The sequence below is a fragment of the Gopherus flavomarginatus genome, chromosome 7, assembly GCF_025201925.1.
Source record: "Gopherus flavomarginatus isolate rGopFla2 chromosome 7, rGopFla2.mat.asm, whole genome shotgun sequence".
In the NCBI taxonomy this organism is placed as follows: domain Eukaryota; kingdom Metazoa; phylum Chordata; order Testudines; family Testudinidae; genus Gopherus; species Gopherus flavomarginatus.
In genome coordinates this window covers 34623357-34639727 of record NC_066623.1, presented here as the reverse complement: position 1 = coordinate 34639727, position 16371 = coordinate 34623357, and the positions used below count along the sequence as shown (strand labels likewise).

General features: G+C 39.5%; 1 protein-coding gene across 1 annotated transcript; it reads right to left on the bottom strand.

Moving 5' to 3' along the window:
- Positions 1–3199: 3199 nt before the first annotated feature.
- LOC127055350 (laminin subunit alpha-3-like) lies at positions 3200–12687 on the bottom strand. Its single transcript, XM_050962236.1, has 7 exons — positions 12634–12687; positions 9400–9538; positions 9069–9201; positions 7594–7736; positions 5701–5801; positions 5435–5588; positions 3200–3292 (listed from the first exon to the last, which is right to left on the bottom strand). The coding sequence occupies exons 2-7, from the start codon at positions 9475–9477 to the stop codon at positions 3200–3202; spliced, it is 702 nt and encodes a 233-aa protein (XP_050818193.1). The 5' UTR covers positions 9478–9538; positions 12634–12687.
- Between the last annotated feature and the right edge of the window lie 3684 nt (positions 12688–16371).

Genomic DNA, 16371 nt, shown 5'->3' with positions numbered 1-16371 from the left:
ATTTGCTCCTGAGTTCCCACTGCTAAGACTTGTGGTTTTGTAATCACATTTTCCTTTTTCCCCTCTCTTCTTTTCGCTATATGAAAAACACCCAGAAACAAGGGAAACTGATTACATAATGGAAGTGAAGTTAATAACATAAGAATGGCCATACTGGGTCAGACCAAGGGTCCATCCAGTCCAGCATCCTGTCTGCCAACAGTGGCCAATGCCAGAGGGAGTGAACCTAACAGACAATGATCTTTTTGAAGTTCTTCATAGTCTACTTTGGTCTTAACTACCTTGAGCTGTTTAATATCATCTGCAAACTTTGCCACTTCACTGTTTACCTCTTTCTCCAGATCCTTTAAATAAATTGAATGGGATTGGGATTTAGCCAGCCTGAATGTTGAATGGGATTGGTCCTAGGAATGACCCTTGGGAACATCATTAGTTACCTCTCCATTCTGAAAATTTACCATTTATTCCTACCCTTTGTTCCCTGTCTTTTAACCAATTCTCAATCCATGAAAGGATCTTCCCTCTTATCCCATAACAACTTAGTTTACGTAAGAGCCTTTGGTGAGGAATCTTGTCAAAGGCTTTCTGGAAATCTAAGTACACTATGTCCACTGGATCCCCCTTGTCCGCATGTTTGTTGACCCCGTCAAAGAACTCTAATAGATTAGTAAGACATGATTTCCTTTTACAGAAACCATGTTGACTTTTGCCAAACAATTTATGTTCTTCTATGTGCCTGACAATTTTATTCTTTACTATTGTTTCAATTAATTTGCCCATTACTGACGTTAGACTTACCGGTCTGTAATTGCCGGGATCACCTCTAGAGCCCTTTTTAAATATTGGTGTTACATTAGCTACACCTCTACCTCAATATAACGCTGTCCTTGGGAGCCAAAAAATCTTACCGTGTTATAGGTGAAACTGCATTATATCAAACTTGATTTGATCCGCCGGAGCGTGCAGCCCCACCCTCCCGGAGCACTGCTTTACCATGTTATATCCAAATTCGTGTTATATCGGGTGGTGTTATAACGAGGTAGAGGTGTATGTTCCAGTCATTGGGTACAGAAGCTGATTTAAAGGACAGGTTACAAACCATAGTTAATAGTTCCACAATTTCACATTTGAGTTCTTTCAGAACTCTTGGGTGAATAGTATCTGGTCCCGGTGACTTGTTACTGTTAAGTTTATCAATTCATTCCAAAACCTCCTCTAACGACACTTCAATCTGTGACAATTCCTCAGATTTGTCACCTACAAAGGACGGCCCATACAAAGAGTGAGGTCAAAAGCATAAACAAATACTTTCATTCTCCAGCCTTTTTCGGGTAAAGTAATTGTAGATGTTTTAACAATAAGTACAATATTTCTAGACCAAAGTTTATGTTTAACTTATATTACAGTAGAATCCCAAATGTGCTGGGCATTTGACTGACATCTTTACCCTGAAGAATTTACAATATTAAAAAAAAAAAAGAGAGAGAGACCATATAGTAGGAAACAGGTCCAACATACAGTTAAAGAGGTCGGGTGCATGGTAAGCGCCCATTAGTTGAATATACATTTGATCTTTTATTTATAGTATAAATGTTTTCATTTTGTTGTTTGGTGAAGGAGCTCAGTGTTGAAGTACAGGAGAGGAAAGGTTGGGTTGAAAAAGGTAGATGGGAAAAGGAAGAAGAAATTAGATGGAAGGAGGCAGAAAGAGAGGGAGTGGAGCGTAGTGGGTAACATGGAGAGTGGGGCTGGGCAGTTGCTGAATTGCAGCAGTGGGGGAGAAGTGGGATGGAGATCAGTTAATGGCAAGACAGCAAATTGAGGGGGGGAATGCAGAGTCCAAGTTTCAGAGGTGAATAAGCGATGGCAAGAGGCACTCCCCTGATCATGCTGCTGCTCTGCACTATGTTAAGAGCATCCTCAGGGTTTCTCTAATGTACCCTGGGCTGCAGGAGCTGCAATGGGACAAAAAATTCAGGCAAGGAGTTGCATCACATAGAGGGATCCTTGCCACCCCTCTCTGCCCAAGTTTTTCCCTGGTATATCAGCAGCAGGGGTGGTGAATAGGGTAAGAATCACTGGGTTGGTTGTGTATTGCTAGGAGAGGGATTACACTAGAATGGGGTGATCCTCCCAAGCTATTATTTTTTTAATAATTTTCACCATAATTTTGGACATCTACATGAAAATACCCTTTATGGTAAGAAAATCCAACACATTACGTTAGATAGATGTGTTTATGTTAATAATCAGTCTAAATGTAAATACCACGGTGTCTGTTAAAGCAAGGCTAAAATGTAGTGGAAAATACAAACCCAACATACATGCAGCATATGTGTATGTTAGTGCTTGAGTCCCAAAAAAAGAAGTGCCAGAACTCCTGGGACTCGGCTTCCTGCTCCAGAAGGAGAGGTGGTGGCTTGGTGACCTGGACAACTTAGTTAACTGCTCTGACTTCCCACCTTCCGAAGCAGGCCCAGAAGTGGATGAGATAGAGGCAGCAGTATGAGGAAATGACACCTTCTCCTCATCCACCTCTTCGACTTTCAGGTCCGCTCTGGAAGGAGAGATGGTGGCTTGGTTACCTAGACCATCCACTGTACTGAGCCACCATCTCACCTTCTGAAGCAAAAGTCTTTCGTCTGATGAAAGAAATTTCCATGGAACCTAACCTCTTCATTTACATTAATTCTTATGGGGAAATTGGATTTGCTTAACAATGTTCTGATTTTTTTCAGGAATATAACTACAACGTTAAGTGAGGAGTTACTGTATAAACTGTAAGAATAATAGGACACATACTTATCTCCTAGAACTGGAAGGGACCCTGAAAGGTCATTGAGTCCAACCCCCTGCCTTCACTAGCAGGACCAAGTATAGATTTTTGCCCCAGATCCCTAAGTGGCCCTCTCAAGGATGGAGCTCACAACCCTGGGATGAGCAGGCCAATGCTCAAACCACTGAGCTATCCCTCCTCCTGTACAATTCAAATGTACAGTTCAGATAATAACTTTAAAACCTTAGAAATAAAACAAACTATACACCACGATTTACATGTATTACAAAGAAATCTTTGATTAAAAAGTATAAAATCCCATTCCACCTGATAATTTAACCATTCAATAATCCCCACCTGTATTTACAGCTGTATATGTTCACTCTGGCCTTCAGGACAGGCCCAGGACTGTTCACTGTCACTTCAGCAGTGTAATTGATCATCTTCGTTAGCATATTCAAGAACTACCACATAGCGACCGACTTGGGGAATGTTCAGTCTCAGATGTAAATCAACCTATTGGAGATTCAACAAGAAAATAAGCTTAGCATCACTGGGGGAAAAAAATCACTCCATTTATATATTACTTTTCACAAACATTAAGCTGCTTTTCAGAAATAAAACTGTATATACAGAGATTACTATGCCTGCCATCAAAATGCAGCCATCTCTGGAAACACCTACCCTTATATTAGTGCCAAGAATATTATATGACAGTTTTGGACAAAAGAAGCTTACTCTATCCAATAGACGTAACAGGAGAAAGAATTTTTATAGGTGGAATGTACTTTCCCAATTTTGCTAGGACATGAGGCTATCATCATTCCTTTCCACATGGAATTTTTAATGCCAAGTCAATATTGTTTTCATGTCTCAACTGAAAGAAAAGCCTCCAGTTCTCCATGAAAAATGCTCGGCTGAGAAGAAGGTTGTTATCTAATAAATTACCACCAGCACTTTCTGAAGCATGAAGTTTTCCTTTGAGTCCTAAACAAACTACTTGAAAAAATTTAAATGTCTATTTATTGAGATACTGGCATGAAAAGTGCAATACAGCTACACACTTTTATTGTTGCTGAATTCAGTATAATTCTCCTGAATGTTAGCATTTTCTTCATTATTCCCTTAGGCCCTGGTCCTGTGAACACTTAAGTATGTATATGCATCTGTTTATGTGATTAGGCATTTTGATTTCAATGGGAGTACTCACATGGGTAAAGCTAGGAACATGTATAAGTGTTAGAAGGATCAGGGCTTTTGGTGTTTGACTGTTCCTATTTCAATACAGATTCTCAGGAATGAGCTGTGCCAGAGGATATTAACAGGAGACAAAAGGAGTCATTATCTTTATGTGTTGTTCCCATGTACAGAATTAGATCATGCAGGTTAGTGTTGTATTTGTTCAATAAGATACTACTACAAAACTTTATATGATAAAGCATGAGACCCTGTTTTCATGGATATACTTTGGCATAATTGTTCTGCTTCTTTGCTTTTTTTTTTAAATGCAGCCATTAATAAAACAAATGTACACAGATGTACATATATATATTTAAGAAATCACAAAATGTTAAATTTTACATTACCTTTGTGTGTTATTGTTACTGCCAAATGATACGATTTGTTTCTAAAACAGACAGTTTGACAGTACTTGTACTACCTTCTAACTGAGGGATTTCAGTGAAGGATTCTTTACAAAACCTTTTGCCTTTGGTAGAATAAAGCAGTGCTTCTCAAAGTCGGGCCGCTGCTTGTTCAGGGAAAGCCCCTGGTGGACCGGGCTGGTTTGTTTATCTGCCGCATCCACAGGTTCAGCTGATCGCGACTCCCACTGGCCATGGTTCGCTGCTCCGGGCCAATGGGGGCTGCGGGAAGGGTGGCCAGCACATCTCTCAGCCCATGCCACTTCCCGCAGCCCCCACTGGCCTGGGATGGCAAACCGCGGCCAGTGGGAGCCACAATCGGCCGAACCTGTGGACATGGCAGGTAAACAAACTGGCCTGGACCACCAGGGGCTTTCCCTGAATAAGCGGTGGACGGCGAGGAAGCACTGGACTAAAGCATTCACTTACATCACAGTTGTATATTATTGGAGCCGTGTGTGAGATTAGTCAATGAACCAGATTCTGATCTAAAGGTAGGTCCACACTGGCCTGCAGTTTAGACTAATGGGGCATAAATAGATAGTGTGCACAAAAGTGCTGTGCTGTAATTTCCCCATATGGATGCTACAGGTGCAAACTTAAAGGTCCCTATAATAAATAATAATAGGAAATATACCAATCTCCTAGAACTGGAAGGGACCTTGAAAGGTCATCAAGTCCAGCCCCCTGCCTTCACTACCAGGACCAAGTACTGATTTTTGCCCTAGATCCCTAAGTGGCCCTCTCAAGGATTGAATTCACAACCCTAGGTTTAGCAGGCCACTGCTCAAACCACTGAGCTATGTCCCTTTAGTTCAAACTACAGACCAGTGTAAACATGCCCTAAATTACACTTCTATATACTCCAAGTAACTTCGTGGAGGCTAATGGTCTTGCTATGAATTTGCAGCGGAATCGATCCCAACAAATTTACAATTAGCTAATTTACAATTGGAAATAGAAATAAAAACATGACTATAATTAGTATCTGTTAGTATGTATACAGGAATCTGACCTCTATTCCACTGATGTGTGACATCACTGGATGCTCTGGGGTTGGCTGTCGGACAGCTATTCTTCTGTACTCTCCACCAAGCAAGAAATGTGTCGCCTCTGAACCGAGGACACAGGAAAATCTGGCTAGTGGTAAATGCTGATAAAGCAAGCAGCTTTAAAACAAAGCAAAAACACAGTGATATCATAATTACCAATTACAACATTAAAGAAAAATCATTAAAGTAGTCCGGAGTAATCAGCTTATTATACAGTGTATATACTAACTTATCTGTCGTAGCACGTCCTGAATAGGTGCAAGGTTCTGTAACTTGTAATTGCAAGATTGGTGCTTCATAGTAATCACTAGGTAACAGCACCATGTAATCCTAAAAACAAAGAAAGTGATTCATACAAAGAGCACACAGAAAATTATAAAATGTACATCTCTAAAACATATGCAAAGGTCTTCCAAAGGGTACATCAATTCATCTAGATATTTGCCTAGTTTTATAACAGTCTACATAAAACAAACTAGCAAAGTCAGTACAAACTAAAATTTCCTACGACCTGTTTATACTGCTCTGTATACTATGCACTGAAATGTAAGTATAATGTTTACATTCCAATTGATTTAATTTATAATTATATAGTAAAATGAGAAAGTAAACAATTTTTCAGTAACAGTGTGGCTGTGACACTTCTGTATTTTTATGTCTGATTTTGTAAGCAAGTAGTTTTTAAGTGAGGTGTCACTTGGGGGTACGCAAGACAAATCAGACTCCTAAAGCAGAACAGTAGTCTGGAAAGGGATGAGAGCCACTGAGGTAAGAAACCCAGGTTTCTCATCTCAGGGCTGCAGCTGACTCTTAAACTTCTGTGCAGTCAAACCACTAGAGGAGGTCAGAGTACCACATGGTGTAAGCATGGGTTACATAAACACTACTTTATGTACACAGTTACTTCTGCACACTACTCACCCGTGCATGCAAGATGTCAAATTTACATGTACAAAAACACTTGTGATTGACTAACATATGCAAAAAGGGTTCTCCTATGTGCACCAAACTGATTGTGCATACAAATTCAGTGAATTAAATAAAGTCAAACAGGCATAAAAAGAAGGCACATTTTAAACTCTGGCTCTACTGGTCTATCAGTTTCAAACTATATACTGATGTTTATTTGATTTTAAATGTTTATGTATTGAAGTTTTTTTATAAAAAAAAATAATATGATTTGTTAGGATAATCAGTAAGTCCCCTTTCAAAATTATGGACAGAACAGACAACAAAAACCTAACAAATATTGCCATTATAGATAAGAAACAAGGTTTAATAGTACGGTTGTCATTATGTCATCTATTCCATATATTTTAGTACAGTCATGGGCTTGATGATTGAAGGTGTTATTTCTGATTCCTGCTAAAAAATGTTAAAAAATACAAATTGATTTTGACATGATTTCATTGTGATTATACATATTTTGGGTGTTTCATAAGTGATCATTTGAAATGTTCTGCCTTTGTTATACTTTGCACTAACTTTTCTGAATCTTTATGATGCATAATTTGCCAGTTTCGTAGGCAGTGGAAGGAGGTCACAGTATTTAGAAAACAACTTATTAAAGGCGGAGTTCTTCTTATATTTTCTCTGAGAGAGCACCCTTTAATAGGATCTTCATCACTAATTAAGGGCTTGATCCATCAAACACATGAAAGCTTGGATTGCTCTCATGAGTGAAGTGACTCTTGCAGGCGTTTTCAGGATTGGGCTCTAACTCTATAGAAAGAGTTTCAAATTATAACTGACCCAGATTTTGAATAAGACATCTGGATAGGGCCAAAATGTGATGATTACAGGTTTGTATAAACACCTGTGAATTTTCTAAAAAGTGCATCCATTGGAGAGGCACAGTCTAGATATATTTAAAAGTCTGATACATACAAAACAAGGGCAGGTGAGATTCAAATAAGAGAAAAAGAAGTGAAATGAGAATTGTAAAATTTCACAATTTTTTATTCCAAAATGACACCGTGCTCTTTTCTGGTATTGAGTTTCATGTCCGTTACAGGGCTCTTCCTGGTACATAACTTTGAGGTGGCCCTTTCATTCTCTCTCAAACTCTCCCAAATAAATTCTACTCTCAAAAACTTTAAAAAAATATTCAGTCATTTTCTACCAGGAGGACTCCCTCTGCCATAATATTGACAATCCATGTTCCTGGAATAAGTGAGAATGGATCTGCAAAGCTGTTTCCTGGGACAGTGGCAAAAGCCGGCTTCTTACTGGGTGGGAAGACAATGTCTTTGCTCTGAGTAGCCCCTGACAGCAAAAAATAAATTAAATAATATTATTGGATTATGTCAAATGACTCCATTTTCTCAAGGCTTAAGACCAATGCTTTCATTCACTAAAATTAGAGTGACAACAACTGATCAATGCTGCTCTTTCAGCACGCATTAGGAATACACTGCAAAATGTACATATTAAGCCACAGATCTATGTGATTATTGTCCTCTTCATTCTCACTAGGCTCAAGTGAAGTGATTTAGAAAAATAGGAAACACCTCTATTTCCCCCTGAACTTTTGCCACACCCTGGGAAGGTTCTGAAACATTTCTTTCCTTTTCCTTAATTTTCATTCCATCTGTCTCACACTGCTTTAATAAAGACAACAAAAGGCCAACATTGTGGAATTTTCAGCTGATCCAAAGCAGCAGGTAATGGAAATCTTAGGAGACAGACTGTTCTCATGTGATTTCCAGCCAATTCTCCAGACTTGAGAGGTTCTGATCTAAAATTTTAGTTACTAATTGTAACATAAGAGGACTTCTGTTCATTTGTACAGAGTGAATATACAGAAATACCGTAGCTGCAGTGTCCCTCAGGGAAGAGAAGAAATGGGAGTCAACTGCAATGACTATATAGAGCATTCTTTATCAAAGCTACAGATTACAGATAAGACCCCCTGTATTTCTTTTTGGCTCTCATCTCCCTGACCAATCAGCACAGCCTGTGCTGCTGTGTCACCACACAGTCTCTAAGGGTACAGCAGCATGGCAAAAACAACCTATGCGGCAGTGAGACTCAGAGCCTGGGTCTACAGATTTGGGCTCACACTATGGCGCTAAAATTAGCCTCTACACCCCCACCCCCAGACACAGAGAATCTGGAATCCTTATCTCCTTAATGGTGTGAACCAAAACCAACCACTCCAAATTCTGCTGACATCTGTAACCAGTCCAACATTTGTGGATCAGGACCCATTGTTAAATATTAGTTACACGGTAAAGACAGGAGCCAAGCAGCTTTTGAATAAAAATATTATTTGTAGCATCGAAAAGTAACTGAGTCCTGTTAAACTCGCTGAAAGCTTCACCTAACTGTCAGTCTGAACCACCTACGTCAGTACTGAAAATATTAAATTTGGTAAACTAGACATCTAAAAAAATTATTAATAATGAAGTCAATAGGTATTATGCAAACGCAGGCAACATTAGTCACAGCAAAGTACACTAGATAAACACATAGCACTTGAAGTTGTTAAAAACAATACATTTAAAATGACATTATTAGTTGAAATTGGCTGAAAGTATGAAAATGCTTCTCTGATCTAACACTGAGTCATCTGCTCTCTTCTGTCATTACACCTACCTGTTTCAGACCGAGATTGGTAAGCAGTTATGCGGCCAGATACCATTTCAATTCCAGGGTTAATAAATCTCAAGATAACATGAAATAAGTAGAGGTTTGATTTCTCCACATTCAGAATTATCCTCACTTCATTCTGTAAAATGGAAGTTAATAAACACAAACAGCCATAAAGTGCTGAATGGATAAACAATTAGAAGCCATGCAAGCAAAACAGTAAATTGCTAGAGAACATAAACACACACACATATAAAGACAAATATGTACAAAAACAGCGATTCTGGTGTATGATGGGTGAAGATAGACAAGCCTAGCAAGAAAATAATTCACTTACAAGTATAATTAGTGTCAAAATGTTTCCCCTCAGCAACTGAGATCCTCCCTTTAGAGCTCTTTGAAACCAGGCTGACATAGCGGAGTACTAGGTGGAAGAGCTTAGAGGAAGTCACAGTGACAGGCACAACCACCTCTGGCTGGGAAAAATAAAAAGAATGAGAAAAAAAAGGAAAAAGGAAAGTATATTATTTAACACACTACCACCCAAAGAGAGAAAAGTTATAGAAACCATTTAGCAAGGACAAACTCTGTAACAGGAAAGAAAAGTTATGGTAGCATACGAAAGAATATAGAACGAAACATTCTGCTGAGGTAAAACACTGATATTGAACAAGTGTCTTACCCGGCTAGTCTTGGAAAAGCAGAATTAAAGGTGCATGTTGATACTACTCTGTGAATGGTGGACAGTACTTTGTTGGAATCCTGCAATTGCTCACACAATGCCTTAAAGCAGACGTATTGTAAAAAGGGTTTCCTGTATTCCTGGATAATAACCCAGAATTCTCCGTCCAAGTCCTGGATCCCACACAAAATTCTAAAAGCATACAGAAGTCTCAGAACGTCATTGCACTTTCTTCTGATCCCCAGCAAACCTCCTAGCCTGTTACATTCATGGTGGCTCTGGTTACATTTTTGCCCTTCAGCTGAACTGACATTTCTGGAACCAAGTGTCTCTTTTCAGTCACTGACTGGCAGTGCTGCCCCCAGAAGACAAATCACATGGCACCTTATCTACTTAAAGTTTCACAGCAGCAGAGTGGGAGACTTATGCCATGGGTTCTCAAACTGGGGGTCGGGACCCCTCAGGGGGTCACGAGGTTATTACATGGGGCATCACAAGCTGTCAGCCTCCACCTCCACCCACCTGCTTTGCCTTCAGTATTTATAATAGTGTTAAATATATAAAAAAGTGTTTTTAATGCATAAGGGGGGGTCACAATCAGAGGCTTGCTGTGTGAAAGGGGTCACCAGTACAAAAGTCTGAGAACCCCTGACTTATTCAGACAGGCAGAGGGGTTCAGTAACTGGTGGTGGAATAGCAAGAACTGACTTAGCATGACCTCAAGGGTTCCCCTTGCCTTGTTCCTCCATTCTGCCTTATGCTTCCTCTCTTCATGGTTCACACCTCCTAACCCTCTCTCTCTCTCTTTCAATATGCCCAGGTGACTGTCCCTTATACTACCACCACCTTCTTGGTCTGTTCTCCCTTTCAGGCACACACACATTCCACTCTCCCTACCTTCTGGAACAAAAGATCACCCATAGGGCTGCCCCTTCAAAAGACCTCACCTTCTCTGATCTCTGAAAGGTAACTAATGGCTAATGCCACCAGGACAGGCCTTACTCATTTTCAGAGCATGTGCTTATCGGTCATTATTAGAGAACAAAAGTATTTGTATACAGCCCTCCCCTTTATTAAAATAAAAAGGAAAGCAGGAGAGCAGAGGGGAATCTAGAAATGGGAGAGCTATAGAGGGCACGTGTACAAATACTTTAAGTATAACAGAGGGTAGAAGAAAATAGGAGAGCAGAAAGGAAAGTTCAACAGAAAATATGGAAAAATAGGAGAAGCTTTTACTATTTTTGAAGGGAGGAGAGTGATAGTTCAGAGGAGTGAGGCTGGGAGAGAAGCAGATGAGGAAATATTGAAAGAATATATATTTGATAGAGAAAAGGCAAAAGGAAAAGAAGCCTGAAGCTTTACTGACAGAATAGTGTTTGAGATATGATGGGAAGTTTTGAGAGTATAGACAGGAAAGCAAGTGTGAAGAGACAGAAGGAGGATACCTGTGGGGAAGGGTGGACAGTCTTGTGTTTAAGGTAAAATTGGGGAGGCGGCGCTAGACCAAGGTCTGGCATAGGCCAGATTGCTTAGGCCAAACATTTTAAAATTTGGGTGTTACACTGAAGTATATTAAAACACATTAGTGGCATGACAGTGCACTCGCAGCTCCTGCTAAGGACACGCACTGACTAATTATTTCATCTGAATGACAACATTGCCACCTTTTAGATTGTCTCCTTCCACAAAAGTTGTAGCATTAGTATATCATGTAACAATGTGTCAGCCCCAAAGAAATTTTGGGATAATTGTTTCATTTCCCTGCAAGACATGGGTAAACTATGTCAAAATCCAGAACGCCCTTTGATATAAGGAGCGTGCAGGTAATTCAGCTGTCCTACAAGGATACAACTATCTAAGGCTCAGATCCTACAAATACTTGCATAAATGTATAGCTTTACTCATATGTATTTACAGGATCAGGGTCTAAATTATTCGTAAGAACAGCCATACTGGGTCAGACCAAAGGTCCATCTAGCCCAGTGTCCTGTCTTCTGACAGTGACCAAGGCCAGGTGCCCCAGAGGGAATGAACAGAACAGGTCATCATCAAGTGATCCATCCCCTGTCACTCATTCCCAGCTTCTGGCAAACAGAGGCTACGGACACTATCCCAGCCCATCCTGGCAATTCTACTACCTCCTTCATAAAATGTCAAGTGGGTATGAAACAAAAGAGGGACCATGTAGAGTGGAAGTTAAGAAATCAGATCTTCGACGAGTAGCTTTTGTGAATGTGGGTTAATTCAAAAAGTTAACAAAAAGAGCCCCCGATTAAAAAAAAGAAGAACAAAGAGGAAAAAGGAAAATAATTACTTGCCCAATGGTTACGTACTTACCCTTCAGTTTATGGTTGCTCCATTGGTCCTCAGATACCCTACTAAAGCTGACATAAATTGTTCTAAGAACTGTAAATCTAAACTGCACCAATTTAATAACAGAACCACACATTCCAGGACGGTGACCAACTAGCCTTTGTTGCTTAAATTTACTGTTTTATAACTGTCAGTTCCTTTGCTTTGAATTCAGTGCAGATCTTCTCATTCCTGCCCTAGACACAGCAGACGATGGGCACTTTCTTCCTCTGATTTACTCACTTGGACTCTGCTCATGATAAACTAACTTGTAAACAATCACAAGACTGTAATATTCATGCACAGTCACATTCTTGCTTGGATGCTGCTGCTTTATTCAACAATCAACAGGCCTATTTGCTATAATGCAAATATGTCAAGCCTACTGAAGTATACTGCTGTCTCTCAACCACTGTAGTAGCAAGGGCATACTTTATTCTGACCTCCTCCATGACTTTACATTCAGGTAGTAATATTAAGTAGACATAAGCCCCAAGGGCTGCATTTTCATTCAGCAGCATTTAATCAATGACGTACTTGTATGGAAGACATCTGTGCATATCCTCTCCAACTAAAGCCAGGAAATTCCTGGGGGTCATAATCAAACCGAATGCCTCTTCCACTGGCAGTGGTACCATCTTCGATCTCAAACTTCATGTGGTGTAAATCAGGGAAAAGTGGTTCTTTTCAGGCCTTTCATAAAGAAAAAAAACAAACACGGAGGAGTTATTTATTTTCTCTGAATGTCTGAATTTCTCCATATAAAGAAATTGTAACACCTTCCTGTCAGCAGTCATACTGTTACCAACAAAGTACAATTACAATGGCTGACTGCACCTCAAATATCATTTGGAAGTAACTGTGTTTGGGTCATTTGACAAATTCATGTGTTACTTCACCACTTGTAAGTAATGAGACCAACCCAAATTCATTACTGTTATCAATTTTCATCATACCTAGGCCAAAGGTGCATGATATTTTTATGGTATCAGTTTACCTGCAATGTATCGCCTGGATATCAGCTTCCCACGTGGATGGGGTGCACATGTTAATACTCGGCATATCAGGAAACCTCCACCCAGCAATGCAATTTGAAGGCACTAGCTAATCTCTGTATGACTTTCCTCTGAGAAAATGAAGCACTGAGGTGAGGACAGGCTGATGACAGTGGAATCCTCTGAACTCTGGTTAATTCATACATTCCTGGTGACACCAGGAATGTATGATAATAGGAAGGATTCAAACGGCTTCTGTTAATGAGCTATATTCTGTTCTCCGTTATACTGGTGCAACTCTACTGACATAATTGAGAGGGAAACTTGGTTTATTTATTTTCTAAAGCAACATATGTAATGCTATTGCGAAAGATGGAGATGATTGTTAATTAAATGAGTATCAAAAGCCATAAATATAAAGTTGAAGAAAAGTGGTGGGCAGGAAACATCTGCAGAGTAGCTGATACCACAGCCTACCAGCTAATTTATCAACAGATCATGTGAAAAAATGCCAAGGAATCCTGGGCAGTTTTAAATGATTGTTTTGAAGCATGAACTGTGGCTATGTCTGTACTTGGAGCTGGGATGTGATTCCCAGCTTGTGCAGACATACTTACACTAAATCTACTTCAGCTAGCTCGGTATATATTGTAGTGTAGCCTTGGTAGCACAGGCAGAGGCAAGTGGTGGGAGGGGCTAGATGTCCCAAGCATGTACCCAAGGGATCTGAGAAGTTTTGTGCTCAGGGCAGCTAGCCTGCCCTGCTGCTCACCACCACTGCTTGTGCAACCATGGCTACACTACTATTGTTAGCAAGCTAGCTCGAGTAGGGCTAGCACAAATATGTTTATGCAAGGTGGGAATCACACCCCGAGCAAAATGTGTAGACGTAGCCTACAGGTCTCAGCAAGACTTACTTCTGACAGGTCGTTCCCACTATGTGGTTTCTGCACTGGCAGTCACCTGATGGCTCACTGCACACAAGATTGACAGATCCTCCGACATCACATTGGCAGCCTATCAGGTAAAGAATAGAAGCCACATTTTTCATCAGAAAATGTAATAAACATTACCAGAAAGCACACTTCACTTCCTCTAATTCTGTGGTTCTCAATCTGTGGCCCAGGTGCCATTTGCAGCCCAATCAGCACACAGCTGCAGCCCATGTGACATCCTCAGGGCCGTACAGGCAGTATTGGATGCAGCCCACATAATATGTTGTGGGCTGCATATGCCGCCCATAATGGTAAATAAATTGAGAACCACTGCTCTAATTAAACCACCATTAAGTGGCAATGCAAATTTCCCCCTTCAGACTCCCTTATGAGATTTTCAAACAAATGTTAATACAGTTGTACATATTTCAGTTATTTCAGGTTTCTCATAAGGGTTTTTTTTTTAAACATGACATAAAATTTCTTTTCCTGGTCAAAATATTAAATAGTAAATACAAGCCACGCTTGCTGTTTGCTGTGATTAAGGTTTATCAGTATAAGCATTCAGTTTTTCTATTCAATGGGATGGATTTCTATAATGACGATTAAAATAAGCATGCAGTGGGAATACAGTGGCAATTTATTTTTTAAGAAAATAAAGAACAAATGCATGTAAAATACAAAACAAAGTTTATTTTTGAGGGACAGCTACCACATGTTTTGATTTGTGGTACAAAAATTATATACAGTGTATAATCATATATTTGTATATATATACTTTTTGAAAAAATACTGGACAAACTATGGACTTGATACAGCAAACAGGACTTCAGGCACAAATAAGGACATCCTTAAAAGTATATCTAGGTCAAAAATGCAAAGCCAAATGCTTCAAGGTTCTTAAGTCAACATTGCCACATCAAATTAGAAGTGACCTATTTTTCTGATGTGCTGAGGATCCATAAATCTCCTTGGAATCAATGGAAACTTTAGGTCCTCAACCCTTTGAAAATCAGACCACTTTTGCTTAGGTACTTTACGTTTATTATCTAGGTTTGATCAGCTTGGCCACAATTTATAACTCCACACACTGAAGAAGGGATTGGTTAAAGACTGAAATGATCTAAAAATATATTTTAAAATCTTAAATCATTAAGGGACTGATCCAAATCCCAATGAAGGCTACGGGGATATTTCCAGCAATTTCAATATATTTTGGGCTAAGCCTCACAGAAAAGACTTAAAATGACATACAGGTACATCTCGGGTTGTGGGGAAGCAGTTTACAATCTGCTAGGATCTGTATTCAGCATTTCATGGTTTTCTTGCAGCAGCTAATAACATTACAATCAGCAAGCACAGAATGGAGCTGAAGTTCTAATAGGCATCAGTGATGTTATTAATTCTTGCAGAAGAAACAAACAACCCTGATCTAAGGTCCTGAAAGGAAAGTAAAAGGATATATAATTTTATATATCTTGTTTTAAAGTATATTTAACTGTGATATTTAGGCCTTTCCATATGTTTTGTTGGGTAAAATTTATCTCAGCTTGGAGACACTTCACAGGGCTTTCCATTTCATTTAAACGTCCTCCAAGTGGGTGGTGGGAAAGTATCAGCCTTTGTCAGAGAGGCTCTGTATGCTATAGAAACAAGTGCCCTGTTCCTTGTCCCTTTTGATGGAAATAGGTGACTTAACTGGTGCAGAGAGCCTTAAGGAAGATGACAGAATATTCATGAGCAAAACTAATTGCTCATGAATGAGCTCAGTCTGCACACTCAAACTGGGGTTTGCACTTCTACATTTATGACATGCACTCACAAGTGATAGTGTAAAAAAATGCAGAAACGGGTAGTTTAGTGTTCAAACAGAGGCCTCATTCTGAAAATGTGACCCTTGGGATTTTAAAGACACTTTAATTACCATTGTAACTACTCTGTTGGAAACACTCATTTTCCATTTTACTTGACACCCAAAGTAATTCCTGTTTTCCAGAGAGTAATAGCCAGCTTCACAAGTGTCACAGGAACCTCCACAAACATCAGGCTTGCAATGACAGTCACCATTCTTCTGCAGAGAAAATGATTTGATCAAGATGGTTTCAACTTTTTGTTCAATATTTCTTATTCAAAAGGAAAAAAAAATCTGACCAGAACAAATAAGATATTTTCAGGATATTACTATTGCTATCTGTCACCTTGAACAGACAGTCTAAAGGATATGTGCTCAAGACCCTAAAAAAACTTGCCAGGGAAGTTTTTATATAATACTGTATATCTGGAATGTCACCAATTATTTGTTCATATAAGGACAATAACCATTTATAGCAATTCTACCCTACTGA